At 39.4% G+C, this 15,061-nt stretch overlaps 3 protein-coding genes across 4 annotated transcripts; 1 reads left to right on the forward strand and 2 right to left on the reverse strand.

Moving 5' to 3' along the window:
• Positions 1-4,745: 4,745 nt before the first annotated feature.
• Positions 4,746-8,359, forward strand: LOC111238939 (ubiquitin-conjugating enzyme E2 G1-like). 2 transcript variants are annotated; one of them, XM_022768669.1, is made up of 6 exons: positions 4,746-5,018; positions 5,457-5,559; positions 5,673-5,770; positions 6,251-6,429; positions 7,008-7,118; positions 7,873-8,359. In XM_022768669.1, the coding sequence occupies exons 1-5, from the start codon at positions 4,976-4,978 to the stop codon at positions 7,092-7,094; spliced, it is 510 nt and encodes a 169-aa protein (XP_022624390.1). In that variant the 5' UTR covers positions 4,746-4,975; the 3' UTR covers positions 7,095-7,118; positions 7,873-8,359. The 2 variants fall into 2 exon arrangements, with proteins under 2 accessions (XP_022624390.1, XP_022624388.1); XM_022768667.1 differs by having other exon boundaries at positions 4,763-5,018; positions 7,316-8,359.
• Positions 8,360-8,523: 164 nt separating this feature from the next.
• Positions 8,524-12,142, reverse strand: arpc3 (actin related protein 2/3 complex subunit 3). Its single transcript, XM_022768666.1, has 7 exons — positions 12,032-12,142; positions 11,539-11,638; positions 10,784-10,860; positions 10,315-10,383; positions 9,882-10,008; positions 9,264-9,358; positions 8,524-8,814 (listed from the first exon to the last, which is right to left on the reverse strand). The coding sequence occupies exons 1-7, from the start codon at positions 12,035-12,037 to the stop codon at positions 8,752-8,754; spliced, it is 537 nt and encodes a 178-aa protein (XP_022624387.1). The 5' UTR covers positions 12,038-12,142; the 3' UTR covers positions 8,524-8,751.
• An 88-nt stretch (positions 12,143-12,230) lies between these two features.
• Positions 12,231-14,906, reverse strand: gpn3 (GPN-loop GTPase 3). The gene is made up of 8 exons (XM_022768665.1): positions 14,771-14,906; positions 14,494-14,602; positions 13,839-14,006; positions 13,560-13,684; positions 13,307-13,422; positions 12,949-13,045; positions 12,730-12,858; positions 12,231-12,647 (listed from the first exon to the last, which is right to left on the reverse strand). The coding sequence occupies exons 1-8, from the start codon at positions 14,816-14,818 to the stop codon at positions 12,582-12,584; spliced, it is 858 nt and encodes a 285-aa protein (XP_022624386.1). The 5' UTR covers positions 14,819-14,906; the 3' UTR covers positions 12,231-12,581.
• Positions 14,907-15,061: the final 155 nt, after the last annotated feature.

A 15,061-nucleotide genomic window follows, 5' to 3' on the forward strand; every position in this document is an offset into this window, starting at 1 on the left:
GCGTACAAAACATACCAACAAATGTCAGTTTCAGTCAGAGACACTTTCATCAAGGAATTGAATATTTATAGCAAATGGTTTCACAGCTGGGGGAAATGCTTCTGCTTTTTGAGGGAGCTCTCCTCCATTAACATACACATGCATGGATGTTACAGTTAACAACAGACAGAAGAATCTACACACCTACCCTTGTGGCAATGTTCCTGTAGTCTGCACAAATGCAAGATGATGTGTGAAGGAGCATATGCAAAGAGCTTATCTGAAGAAAAAAAAAGTGAGGGTGACAGCAGGATCTGTGTGTGTGCTACCACCCCCAAGACCAACCAAGGTAGACACTCCTTCTGATTTATATTTGATTAAAACACTCATTTTCTCTGCATTTATGATGGGTGCTTGTGGGAAAAAGTCAAACAAGTCGGTAAAAGATCTGAGGTGACTGGAGTGCTGGTTGAAGCAGCGGAGAAGTTCCTGGTTATATGAGTGAAATGCAGTGGGGGTTTGTGAGGGGAGATCCACAGACATGAGTGAGGATGTCAGCTAGGATGCAAATGAGTTCAAAACAATATTTAATGTGCCTATGTTGTATTTTGTGCCAGTAACAGGCAGGAAATTAAACAATTTGTTGATTTTTTTTTTTTTATAGAATAAACTGGTATTTTAGTTTGTTGCACCCATGGGCGTAGGTTTTGTTTGAAAACTTGGGACACACACACTAAGTGTGGGTTCTGGGGACCCTCCCCCTGGAAACTCTGAGTATCAAACACTTCATTACCTGTATTCTGGTGAATTTTTATGCACCAATTTGTGCCTTTCCTGCATCACTTTATGGTGGAAATGTCTTTATTTATGAGAATGAAAACACAAAATTCAGGCACCAGGTGACAGTTCAATTTATAATGAAATATAATGCAGTAAGGCTCTTGAATTCAAATGTCCCTCACTGTCAACAAATCACATTCTGCCGTTCTTTTGACTTTCTTTGGACAGCTGTTGCGCAGTTAATGCTGGATTAGCTTCTCAGCTGCTATCTTAGCTAGCTAGCGAGCCTTTATGGGCAGGCAGCATTACCTTAAGATTAGACTTTTCCCTTCTGGCTCCTCCATGGTTATCAACCTGCCTGCATGTGCACGGTGCCAGAGGAGAGGAGGAGATGCTGTGCTGCCGCTGACTGAGATCCCAACACTGTGTGTGTGTGTGTGTGTGTGTGTGTGTGTGTGTGTGTGTGTGTGTGTGTTTGTTTGTGTGTGTGTGGTGGGGATAATTACATTTGCCTCAAAAGATTCAGTGGTTGTATGAACTCATAATTCATATTCATATTTTGGGAGTAAAAAAAGACCCACTGCTGAAGAAAATAGACCTGCCCCTGTTGGAGGCAGTGTTGCGTCTATGAGTAATGTTATAGTGTTTTTTTTATTGTGGGTGGGACAATGCACGTGTTCAAAATATTGAGGGGGACATATTCCCTGCATCGTCTTATATTCTACGCCTATGGCTGCACTACATTATGAAAGAATGAAAGTTGTATTAATGCAGATGGGGAAAGGTTTATTCCTGAGCACTGAGAAAATATCCAGTAGAATAAATAATTATGACTGTAACTTTAACTGTAATTAAATCTGCTAAATTAGACTGTGAAAATCAGCGGTGCATGCATGGTTGGTCAAAGAAGGGTATTAGAATACAAGTGTCAGAAGATAGGGACACTATTACTTATATACTGTAAATATATAAAATATTTTTAAAGGAACCCAAAGCACAATGAATCAGGCAAACTCTTAAGTCAATACAAAGCATAGGGAAAGTCATTTAAGTAATGAATGACCTTAGCAACGGGATTGTTAAGAGACTAGGTGATGTAGTGTGAAATGTCAAGGAGAAACATACAGTTTTTCAATTTTAAAGCCATGAAAAGACATCACATACCATTCATACTGGCTGAAATTTTTAAGATCATAGGATAATAAATGTTTACAAGCTGGGCAAGCAAGGTTCAGAGTGGCCATATGTGGTTTTATGTACTTCACCAGTATGTGTTAAAACCCGTGGGCAACAGTAAAAGCCAAAAGAAAACAGAGTGTATCAAACTCTAATATGTGAATTCTGTACTGCATCAAGAAGCACAACATCAGCCTTATGCTCCCATAGAAAAACAGACCGTAAACAGAAAAGGCAGTTTTGTGAGCACAGCGAGTGAGGAAGTGGAACAGCTAGGGTTGAGTGAGATGGAGAAAGGTCACACAAGTTGCTTGCCCTGAATTACAATGCGGCTGTAACCAAAGCCTGAACTAGAGCTATCAGTACTGGATTGGATGAGGATGGAGGATTATGGAAAGCCAGTGATGAGGTTATGTGAGGGCTACAGGAAAAATGAGTATATTTCACCTGCAGATTTTTAGAAATGGATTTCTAGTAGATATGATTCTTTTTCAAGGAAAGGCTGCTGCCAGAATAAGACAAGTAACACCACAGCATGGGTATTTTTTGCAGCCGATGCACTGACAACACTACCAGGGGGATGATCTTTGGTCAAACCTGACATCGTTTTAGAGCTTTTAGTGGGACTGTATTGAGTAGCAATAGTGAGTGCTTTGGTATTTTAAGAGATTCAGGCATAAATAGGCATAAAGGTATGAGACTGCTGATGTAGCAGGTAAACAAGCAAAGTGAGATGAGGTGGATTTGAAATGATGGTGTAGAGTGGAGTGGTGTATGGGGAAAAGCAACAAGGAGGTGGCAGGGGAAGTTGGAGATGGAGAGTATAGCAAATGCCATTTTTTCAGCAGGGGACATTTTGTTGGTAAGTGATAAGGTGATGAAGACAAAAAAGACTGGGGTAATGTTTTAAAGGCAACATGGAGTTTAGCTGAGATTGAAAGGTATAAATGACGGTAATTGCGAAGATGATTATTCATGCTTAAAATATAGGTTAGGTTTGAAGAGAACAGAGACCATCATTTTTTATATGACCAAAATATGTGAACAACTGAACATTACATCCATTACTGTGATTGCTGAACATCTTATTCCAAAACTATGGGCATTGATAGGGCTGGACTGTATTAGACTGTAAATAAAGATGGATGTAGTTTCTGTGATGTCACCCATAAGTTTCTGAAGACCAGTTTTGAAGCTCAGAGTGGGCTGCTCTACTGTTGCCATTTTGTTGTGACATTTTGTGACTCCGTCTAGCTCCCCGCTAATTGAAAAATGGGCAAAGAGGTGGGGGCGTGCATGGAGCAGAGACTTCGGTTCATACCCACCGTCAACTGTGCATAACTTTAAGCCTTAATACAATTCAAACGGTTGAGTAAGATAAAAATTCACCCCCCTATACAGTTTTAGCTATAGAGACTAAGACAGTTTTTTGTAACTGGCTGTTAGCATGTTTATGTCTGCTGTAAAGTTTGGGATTTTAACATGGGAGTCTATGGGGATTGAGTGGATTGGAGCCAGCCTCAAGATGCCATTCGAAGAACTGCAGTTTTTAGCACTTTTCACCTACGAATCGTTGGCACACAAATGTATCATAAACTGTATTTTAAAGGGCTTTAATGCATGATCAGACTGACTGAATGAATAGACTTTTACTGTTTTTTAAAATTCTTAAGATTTACTTTTTTCATTATCATACTCTTATCATTCCACTATCCAGAGATTTTTGGTTCTGAACCACAGCATCTGACACCAGAAATGGGGAGGACAGGGTGGGAGGGATGGGTCAGCCTAGTAAGAGATATGATTAGGCCAGCCCTGTGTCATTATAGAAAATGAACCATTGGGCTTTGTGGTCTGGTCATGGGTAATATTTTTTTAATAAATTTGATTTTAGTGGCCTCAAGGTGCATCAGCCCACCGGGAAAATGCCTGGTATGCCAGATTACCAGTGCAGCCCTGGGCATTAATATGCTGTTATAACAGCCTCCATTCTTTAGGGAATTTCTTTCCACAAGATTTGGAGCCTAGCTGCAGGGATTTGTTCCCATGCAGCCACAGGAGCATTAGTGAAGTTAAGCACTGTTGTTGGATCATATGGCCTGGGATGTAATCTGCGTTTATTCATTCTAAAGGATGGCGCTGCGTTGAGAGCTCTGTGCAGGCCGCACTATAAGAATATTTGGATTTTGATTGGATTTGATTTATTTGCTTTACTGTGAATTCAATTTTCCTACATGGTGATCTAAACACTATGTAAAAGTGAATTTTATTGCATTTCTAAGTGACCTTACAGTAGTCAACTTTAAATATATACTGAGCCTACAACCAAAATCAGCCTGTAAAATACAGTCACCAGAAAAAATACAGAGGATGTCATATGCCATTTATTTCCTTCAATGGTAGGTTTAATTGGGAAAACCATGTCTTTATTTTCCATGTCCGCATACTTTTGGTTATACATGTTGTGTTGTCTACAACAATAAAAGACTGGATTCTTACGCTCTGGAAGGGAGACCTAAAGTGTAAAGAGGAAATGTGTAGTATCCATTACAAACAGCTTGAGGCAGTAATGTACCAATGAGGGTATAGACTGCTGCAAAGACACACGAACAAGAAAAGTTAGTTTTTTTTATATTTTATTAAACTACAGCGCCCTGGATTTAGCCTTACAGGAACCACTTCCTTGGCTGTGTAAACAACAGATTAAATCTCTTTGGCTGGGATTAGCAGCGCTATATCTCAGATATGGCCCTTATAATGCCCTCAAGTTTTATTTGATTGGCGGCCCTTATTGTGGACACTACAGTCTTGAAGCAATGTGTGCCTGAAAGGTTATACTGAGGGCTAAAATAAGCGGTGTCGTTTCCTCTGACTTCAGTCTTCTTTCTTTTGACTCATGTTATTGGCATTACCAGACAGAGACAGAGAAAACGTGGACTGTGCGCTTTACCATCTTTGCCTGATGCTTAATTTAACCGTGTTGACAGTTAGTTAGCATTAGTTAATACAAAAATCAAAGTTGAAAAGATATACCTCTAAAATGACGGAACAGTCTTCGTTGTTACTGCGTAAACAACTAGCAGGTAAGTTAGCAAGCTAACTGATGGTCCTAAACTTATAGCTTAAACTGTTGTATATCATATAGTATTTTGTTATGTATGCGAAAGTAACATCTGCGGTTCTTTTGCCTGTTGTTGTTATTGGTTAACCTGCGTTTTTTTACGTACAGATAACAGTGACAACAAAGTTGAAAGGCACGTGTATAGATAGCGTGCCAGACAGCTGTTAGCCGAGATGTCACTGTAAGCATAGCTGCTATTGCTCAATAACTACTGAAGGTAGCTTTTTACTGTGGATGTGCTTGTTTTTCCTCGGTGTACCAGACACCACCATTACTTGTCTTGTCAATAGTTTGCTTCCAGCGTCCGAGTAGTTTTGAAGGATTTATATCCCATGACGATATGACATTTAATAATTGTAAGAGTTAGCCTACATCTGACTAATTGTATCCTAAATTTAAGAGCTCAACAAGAACCCAGTGGAAGGCTTTTCTGCGGGTCTTGTAGATGATGATGACATCTATCAGTGGGAGGTGGTCGTCATCGGACCTCAAGACACGTTATTGTGAGTGAAATTATGCATCAAATAATATACAGTAACTTGTGATGATATGTGAGTTGTATATTCGCCCAGCTCCTGAGTGTACAAGCTAACACTAGCCTCTTTCTCATTTGCAGTGAAGGAGGTTTCTTCAAAGCCACCTTAACCTTTCCCCGTGACTATCCTTTGAGGCCTCCCAAGATGAAGTTCGTCACAGAAATCTGGCATCCAAACGGTGAGAACAAATTTCCCAGGTATCACTAATTAATCTGTGTCAACCAAAGTAGAACTAAATAAATATTTTCTGGAATCATTAAAAAAGAAAATGGACATATTTATGCACATATTTTCAAAGAGTTGAAAATGGCTGTAACAATCACTTCAAAATTGATTTTCCATTGCAAAAGAAGTTTACATTATTTTCAAATTTATAAATCAGGTTCTGTTCGGTATCTTAAAATACCTAATCATTTATTTTTTAATTCAATCAGAAATAGGGCATTTTAATAAAAGAAAAGTACATTAGTGTGCACTTAGTTACATGAGATAACTTCCTTGACAAGATTTTGAGAATCTCTCAGCTGGCTGCACCATATGGTGTACCAGGTTTGACCTTTCCCATTTCGTAATAAATGTGAAGCTGTAGCACAATATTTGATCTTGTGCTGAAGTGGGAACTTGTTAGAAATCTTTGTGTAAACTTGTTTTCTCCTAGTGGCAAAAAATGGCGATGTTTGCATCTCTATCCTGCACGAACCTGGCGAGGACAAGTATGGCTATGAAAAGCCTGAGGAGCGCTGGCTGCCGATCCATACAGTGGAGACCATAATGATCAGTGTTATATCCATGTTGGCAGACCCCAATGGAGACTCTCCTGCCAATGTGGATGCAGCTGTAAGTGCCTACTCAAGTTGTGGTTAGTTTGCAGACTCTCTTTCCAGTGATACATGTGCACCAGTCTTAATTCCAGCCTGAGTCTTGTTTAGTGTCTTTATTAAACGGAGTTAAACTGTAGAGCCACAGGGAACAATGGGAAACATTTCTTCTAATCTATATATACATATGAAGAGGGATGCAAATTAGTGATCTACAGGTGAAAAAAAAAACATCAAATTACTGTTAGAAGGCACCACTCTGTTTAGTCTAGGTCTTTTAATGGAAATCCAAACAAGTGGGCTGAGTGACGTGGGTCCCTGCAAGGGCAAATCACTGCCTGTCAAGGCCAAGCAGAGCTTTGGTTGGGTTAAAATGGCTTATCTCTTTATTCAGAGGTGCTGCCTGGAGACAGAAAAAGGTGATAGTTCAAACTCTGTTTGAAGCGAAGTAAATATCAATCAATCAATCAATCAGCAGTGCTTAGAATTTTTTGTGCAAAATGTGTGGCCAAGAAATAGAAAGAAATAAAGCACAAGTGGAAGGGTTGCATTAACATAGTTGTTGATATGAGTTTTTGTATCTGCCATACCCTGCAGAAAGAGTGGAGGGAAGATCCTACAGGAGTTTTTAAGAAAAAGGTGGCCCGATGTGTGCGGAGGAGTCAAGAGATGGCTTTTGACTAAAGCCTCACTCCAGTCATCAACACCGTAAGTACAACCACCTGTCAGGATTCATCATGGTGTAGTTTGGACTTGAAATGATTGAAATCTGAGAAGTTACTGTTCATTGCTGCTCATTTAGGTCATTAGGTCTTTCCTTGTAAAACCATATAAGTAATCCTGCTGTAGTTTTACATAAATTCAATTTATTGAGAACTAACCTGAGATGTACGTTTTTGTTTTAGGTTGGAACTGCGCAGGGGATTTGATAACTGGTTACACAAAGAAGAAAAAGACATTTATAAACCCATGAATTCTTTAGTACCATCAGCTGTGCTTTTTTGAGCAGTCATATATTTCTCTACTAATTTTTGTCTTGGATTTTGAGAGTTGTTATTTATGGATATTGTTGAATGGTAGTGGCGGCCATGCTGCCAAAACTTCCCATTTTACTTTTCAATTTTTCATCCTCAGATGAACAAGTCTTCCCTTTCAAGCATCAGTATTTCACTCACAGGAAGATGCAGTATACAGGCTCTCTGTTATGTGCATACTTTCTGGGAAGAAATATCCCTTCTGATAAACGCACCATTTCCAAACTTAGTTTACTTTATATGTACCTATTTATTTAGACTGAGACTATTTTAAGATGCATATCGTCTGTTTTGGAGGCTTTTCTTTTTATTCAACCTGCCACACTGAGCCATCCAGTCTATTGTTTAATAATCGATTATGCAGTTTTGGAGTGTCATTAAAGAGATGGAGATACAGACACTGGCTTTCCTTTCCTGCACTTTTCTAGGAGTTCTGCAGAGAAAGTGTTTCTTCTTTCCCTGAGGGGGAAACTTATCATCCAGCGCTGCCTTAACTTTGACTGCCGAGGAAGGAAACCTGTTTTCAAAAAGGACTGCATCTGAAGGCTTGTGTTGGAGGCAGAAAAAAAACTATTGTCAGCAAACCAAAGAGAACACACCAATAAATATTTTTTGTAATGAACATGCTACATTTTTACCTATGTAAATATAAACTACTTGTCCTAGTCATTGCACATGTTCAGAGGAAAAGCATCCATCTTTCCTATGGGAGAGGTAGCGCTGAGAGTAGCACTTCAAATACCACCCATAAAGTGATCTCCTAATCAAGTGGCTCATCAGGGTTGAACAGTAGTGATAACATTTTTTATGCTGAGTAAGGACATCATTTGAGTAGTGGGTATACAGTTGTACCCACTTTTGAGGTCAGTGAATGTTAGATTGTGAAACAAGTAATAAAGCTCAATGTGGAAATTGTTGGCTGATCTGGTAAAATGTTTGTACCTCTCTAATCTACAACTCGGTCTTCATTCTTAAGTTGATGTATGAGTATCTCACTGAAAAACAACTTCTCTCAGAGCTACAGTTAAAGATATCAGTATGTGTTTGTAAGTTTAAAGTGCAAGAACAAAACACAGTCCCATCTTTCTTCCCAATCTCCATGATTGCTTTATTGAATTAAGCACCAGCTCAATTTGATCAACATCCAGACACATAAAGACATATCTTTGAACTCAAAGAGTATAAAATCATTTTTTTAGCAACACAAAAGCAGATCCACCCCACCCCACCCCACCCAACCCAACCCACCCCCAAGAAAATCCATCCATGTTGCAGGTGTACAACAGAAACTGAGGGTCCTGAGTTGCTCACTGTCCAGGAGCTGACAGACTTTTGTTCATGAACTGCTTCTTGACAAAGCACACCCACCACTGAAAGAAAAAAACTTTGTTAAGAAATGTCTCTGAAACTGTTGCACTCTAACTACCTGTGGCAAGAATTAAAAAAAAAAAATCTAACTTGGGACCACACGGCCCATTAGTCACAACAGGATACAAATTGTTTTAGTCCAGATATAATGCTAGAACCTCTACTCAATGTGTTGATACACAGTATATTCAGGGTTTAGTTTGAACAGCAGTTAAATGTTTAATCTTGTGAAGCAGCTATAGCTCAATTTTCTCTAATTTCCTCTTCTCAAACAAGTAAACCTTGTTTTATATTACAACTTAAACCACAGAGGATGCAGTTAACTCAGTAATTACATTCTGAACAAAGGAAAAGTCGACCAGTGCACATTGTTTTTGTTCTGAAACAGGTCAGAATTGTGCTTTGTGCCTGTAAAACTGTAGTTGTGTTATTTTGGAGATGCTTGGCTCACCTTGCTGGGTTTGTCTGTCTGGGGGTCAAATACACGTTCACATAGCCTTAAGCCGGTCTCCTGACGGATCTGCTGGAGGTATGCTCTCATAGTCTCTGAAAAAGGTTGCGGCATGCATCAGTATTATAACAACCACCTACATCATCACAGTGTTTACCAGTTGACAGTAGTTTATGAGGAGAGTCACACCTTGCATATGTCACAAGTGGGAAATGGGACATTAGGGACTGCTTAAATTGTTGACCCATAACCCTAATATATTCTTAATTTTACAGAAAAAAAAGCCAGTAAATACAGACGCTGACGGACACCACACAAGCATGAAACAGCACTTCCAGCCTGAGATCCTTAAAGCTGATAGGGCCTTGGTTGACATTACTATTTTTGGCTTGATATTACTCAGTTAGGAATTAGCTGAAATATAAGAAGGGTACAAGGTAACTGGCGCTAATTCAGAGTACAGGGTAGTGAAACGACATAAATGGACCTCACTGATTCACTGCTAACAATCAGTAGAAATAAGGTGAAGTGCCCAAATTAGCAAGACTCACACTTTATTTTGTTTTGTTTTCTGCAGGCCAACACATATTAGACCTTATTGAAAGCGCTTGTTCTTACCTTCCTCCTGCTTGTTTGTAGGTTTGACGTACATAGCATTAAGAGGGAAGCCAGGTTCTCCAGGAATGGGGAAGTTAGTGATGCCCAGAGTGTACATCTCCTTCTCTCCCTGGCTCCTGGAGCTGCACTGTAATGAGCCACACATATGCCGATGCAGAGGGTGAGATCACTAAATAAACTTTAGCTCATCTGTTTGACTAATATCCTTTAAAATAGACCTTTAAGCTGCTAATTCTTTCTCCTTGCATGCAAGGAAAAGCAATTTAGTCTACTTATCTTTTAATGGCTCCCTAAAAAACATCTGGTGAGCCCTTTGAGGATCCTCAGCCTTTGGTTGATTTGTTGTTACACATATTAGGATTTGCATGAAGCCAGTATAGAGTGCAAACATCCACCTCTGCAACCTCTGTACATGAACCAATATACACCTTACCTTCTGTAGTCTTTTTAGGCATTCAGAAATGTAGAGTGTGACATAGATCAGCGTCCTGTCAGCCTCATTCTGAAAGAAACAAATACACTCACATTACTTATTTTGATTAGGACATCTCTAGTCAGGTCTGAATGGTAAAAGGTTGCATAGTTTAAATCTCAAGCAACTATGTAGTGCTGAGGGGAATGAGAAGAAGCAAGCTGGGGCATGCGGAGGAACGAAGTGCACAGCTGTTTCTCAACACAAAGAGAGATGGGGAAGAGAAAAAACTCACAGGAACAAGCACACTAGTGAGGTACATGCTTGCTCCTCATGCTCGTATCTTAGCTGTTAAAAACTTTAAACACTTTTTTTTCTTCTTCTTTTTGTTTAATTTGGCTCAGTTCAATGATTACAGGCAGCTACGTTTAGTCATATGTGATGAGGGATAAAGGCAAGTTGCCATCAAAAGTGACAGTAAATTCCTTACCTTAATTTCATAGTTCTTAAAGAAAACATTGGCTTTGAAGTAGTAGATAGCCTCATCAATGATGTCTGAGTCTATGCCTGAAATGAAAACCAATATATATATAAATAAATGCAAGACTCTCAAGTCAAGACATAATGAAGTGATCAATCTAAGTGCTGACTATGTTTATCAAGACAAAGTTATTTCCTGTTTTGGTCACCACATATCTTTTTTTATGTGGCACTATATTTGATTTGTCATCTAAAGGCAGTTGAGAAACCACTCCAAGTGGCCAAACCCCATTTCTTATGTATAATATTATACAATTATAATGCTCAGTTTTTAATAACTTGAAAAGTGGCATATTCTGGTTATTTTGCTATGATGGAAATTTATCAAATCATGACACCACTATATGATACGTAAGCAATGCTAATGTTCTGTAAATTATTACATCCATAGATGACATGTACAATAATGCAAAAATTCTAAAAAAATCTTCACAAACAGCTTTACAAACAGAAAATTTGTAAACTTAGTGTCACAGGAAATTAAAGAAGTTGAACTTCAGGATGCACTCTTCAGGCCATATATGGAAGTGAAGCAAAAGCATGTATCAGGAACTGAGCAACGTGTCATAATAAGGAATGAAATCTGCACAAACTTAACCGAAGTAATTAAGTAAGCCGTTAAAAACTAAACATAACGAATGTGTTTCTGTTGTCAGTGTGGGTCGGCTCCAGTTCGGGCTTGTAAAAATCACCGTAAAGCCTTACCGTCTCCTCTGGCTGGTCCCTTGAACTGAGTTTTGATGGGGAGCAGAGCCATGTTCCCCACCAGCCTGGTCTCAGGAACCATCAGGTTTGAGTGATACGCCTTAAAAATTGAGGAAAAAAGTTGCTGTCATGTTCATTTTTTACTGGGAACATTTCTATCAGATAGCATCAGTGGCATCTCTGCTTTCGGCACCTCTGCTTTAACACCTATGCTATCACCATGCAAGACCGTATATTTTATAGATACGAAACTAAGAAGCATTAGCAACTTAGTTACAAAGGCGAATTTATTAGTTCTAACAGTTCCAGCATCGTTAAATTGCAAGCAAATGCTAATGTGGCTAACCAAATATGCTAACGAGACTCGCCATCAGAGCTAGCGTTAAGTCGGAGGGCCTTGTGTCACCAACTGGAGTTTCTGTGTAGGTATTATTTGCTCTGAAGCCCACAATAAACGCTTCAGTTTGTCAATTGTCATGCAATTTTTACTCACCGGCATGCTGAGTGATAAATAAATCAGTCCAACTGCTCAGCGAGAGAAAAATATTAGCACCACAGGACCCTGCTTCCGCCTGTCCCACCCTTCAGCTTTACAGGAAGTAGCTACATGTCATGTCGCGCAGTGACCACATGAGGGCGCTAACACAAAACACAGACTGTATACACAAAGCACACGCACTATTTCTTCACAACTGCAGGCAGGTAGTACATTTTGTACAATATTTTATTTAAAAATATAAATGTATTTAATAACACCTCTTTAAACTTAAGCATTGTCCTAAAATAATGAAAAGAGAATAGATTTAAATTACAAATTTCTTGAGTCATCAAAGTGGCTCACAAAAACAAAACATTCTAAACATATGACACTGGGTATTCATGATCTTCAGAGTGAGTCTTTTTCCCCCCATTCTCACGTTGAAGTCACATGCAATTCTCCACTTGGCCTTGATATAATACGTCTTGTTTTTTCATCAGCCTCGTATTCGGTTTTCATCTCATGTAAAGTCTTTTTCGTAGCATCTCTGGAGTCACATTACTCTTCAGCTGTCCACTTTGCCTTGAAAAATCTCATCGTAATTTAGGTTAGCGGGCTCCTCCTCAACGTCCTGTAGAAAAGGAAAAGATGCAATGTAATTACACCGTGTTGTTAAATTATATGTTGTGTTTTGTTTTTGTTTGTTTCCTCACCTTTGGCTCCTTGAATTCCAGATCCTCTCCATACTGTATAGAGAAGTCGATGTGTTGTAGTACTATGTTAATACCTTCCTCATCTGTGCGGTCAAAAGGCAAGAATCTCACCATGCTGTAGTCATCAATCTAGACACAGGCAGAGAGATTGTCTATTAAAACAAAATCTGAATTCTGATTCAAAATTAAATGCAGTATCAAATTAGTGGCCTCACTTACCAGACCACAGATGGCTTTAGTCAGCTTCTTGAACTTTGTGCTTTTGATAGTATCAGAATTATCTTCCATCATTGAGTACATATCTGGGTCCAGATACCTAGTGAAAAAGAAAGCAAACCATGAGGAGTGCTGTTTCCAGATGAAAAGGCTATTTCATGTGCATTCACTATCTATAGTAAGAGAACTTCAAACCCTATACAATTCAATTTCGAAACACGTCACACATTTTAGTCACTTTTAACTTTCCATTACTTGGTCCTTAGTACTAACATTAAAGGGAATCATTGCTGCAGGTTTCATATAAACTGAACACACATAACATATTTGTACTGTTATACTGTACTCTTATGAAACTTACTTTTCAATTTCCTTCTTGGCTTTGGGACTGAGCAGGTCCATTTTGGTCATTATGTTTACTTGAGGAATCTCTAATGACACCATGGCACTGAGGGCAGCCATGACTCCTGAGATGAACTGCAATGAGGGAAGATGTGCAACTTCAGGCTTACTGTCATTGCTACGTTAAGTGCAGTCTATTGCAGAAGTGAGGTGTGTTTACAAAAACAAACATGGTAACTCAAATAAACAGATGAAAGTATTGGGGAGATTACCTTAAATGACTCCACCATGAACTGGGAGTCAACCAGAAACACACCGCACACCCGAAACTCCCACTGCTGGAGCTGCTCCACCAGCTGCCTCATTACAGGGAGGTGCGTATAAAGTTCAATTTGACCTGCAAAATCAAGCCACTTGTCAAAACTGCACCACACTTTGTGTTGACAGAACAGATGCCCTCCCATGTCAGCACCCCTTAAGTCTCTCCACTTCACCTCCTCACACCAGGTCAGCACAAAGTTTGTAAACCCCTTCAGCATGCCTCCATTTACCTGGGCAGTCAAACAATATGTAGTCATCTTCTACATGACCCAGGCTTTCTTCCAGCCAGTCAAAGTTGTTGGCGAAGTACTCCATGCAGAAGACCAGGCCTCCGTTAGGGCCGAATCTGAGAGAATCGTCTTCCATCACGTCATCCACCTGGATGAGCTCACGGATGTCTGAGGACACAGAAACAATGAGGTTGACATGTGGGTCATGTAGATCTAAACATTTATCTTACTAACATTTTATCCCTCTCCCCTCTAGCCATAGAAACATGTTCATAAAGAATTGCTTTCTTTTTAGCTGCACTATAGCAAATACCATTACATAGGCACATTCCTCAGTCTCAGTTGTGATTATACAACTTATTTTCTTAGTTTAGTGTGCTGTTATACTGTATGGGAACTAACTATTCGACCTATCCATCTACCTATCTATTAACAGCAAATCACATTTCAGCGCTTCAGTGTTTTCAAAGTAAATCTAAAGCACCATTTATATACATACGCATGCAATGACAGAAACTATATAAATCTCTTTTTATTACTTATTTAATGGGCTAAACATTTATTACCCCCTCTGTTCTGGATTATATACAGCTAACTCTAACAGTGTAATTAACTGTAACTATCCTTTTGCGAAGAAACAACAGGCTATATTCACCTGCCATAACAGGGTAGTCAAAGTGTTCAGCAGCTGGGTCCAGATTGACCACCTGAACTGAGCGGTTTAGGGCTTCTGAATGCTGGACCAGTGTGGAGCAGTAGGTACTCTGGAAAAAATAAAATATTAAGCTTCAGCAATAATTAAATGAAAGGAAGATGTCACTTAAACTCAGTCTATGTGTAGACAAGACAGCCTCATGCCTTAGCATAGCGCGTTAGCCGAATGGCATTAACAAGACATTTCAGTAAGTTTAGGTGAATGTCTGATGACGTACCTTCCCGCTGCCCGCCGGGCCCATCACTAGCTGTGCATAACGAGGCATTTTGCCTCAATTAAAAAGTGTTGTGGTAAATGTAGGTGTCTTTATTCACTGGCTGTAGCTAGCTATATTTTGTAAACGGATGCCCCAGTACTTCTTCGTAATGTAAAAGATATTCACACCAGTTGTAAGTTCTACTCACTACTACTGCCTGGTGGTCAGAATGGGAAGTAAAATGAAGCACACAGGAAAAGAGGATTGATAGGCGTGTCTCATGCTCTGACTCAGCTGCTGCTTTGATAGCTG

Source organism: Seriola dumerili, unplaced genomic scaffold, assembly GCF_002260705.1.
Source record: "Seriola dumerili isolate Sdu_G_001 unplaced genomic scaffold, Sdu_1.0 BDQW01001815.1, whole genome shotgun sequence".
Lineage (NCBI taxonomy): Eukaryota > Metazoa > Chordata > Actinopteri > Carangiformes > Carangidae > Seriola > Seriola dumerili.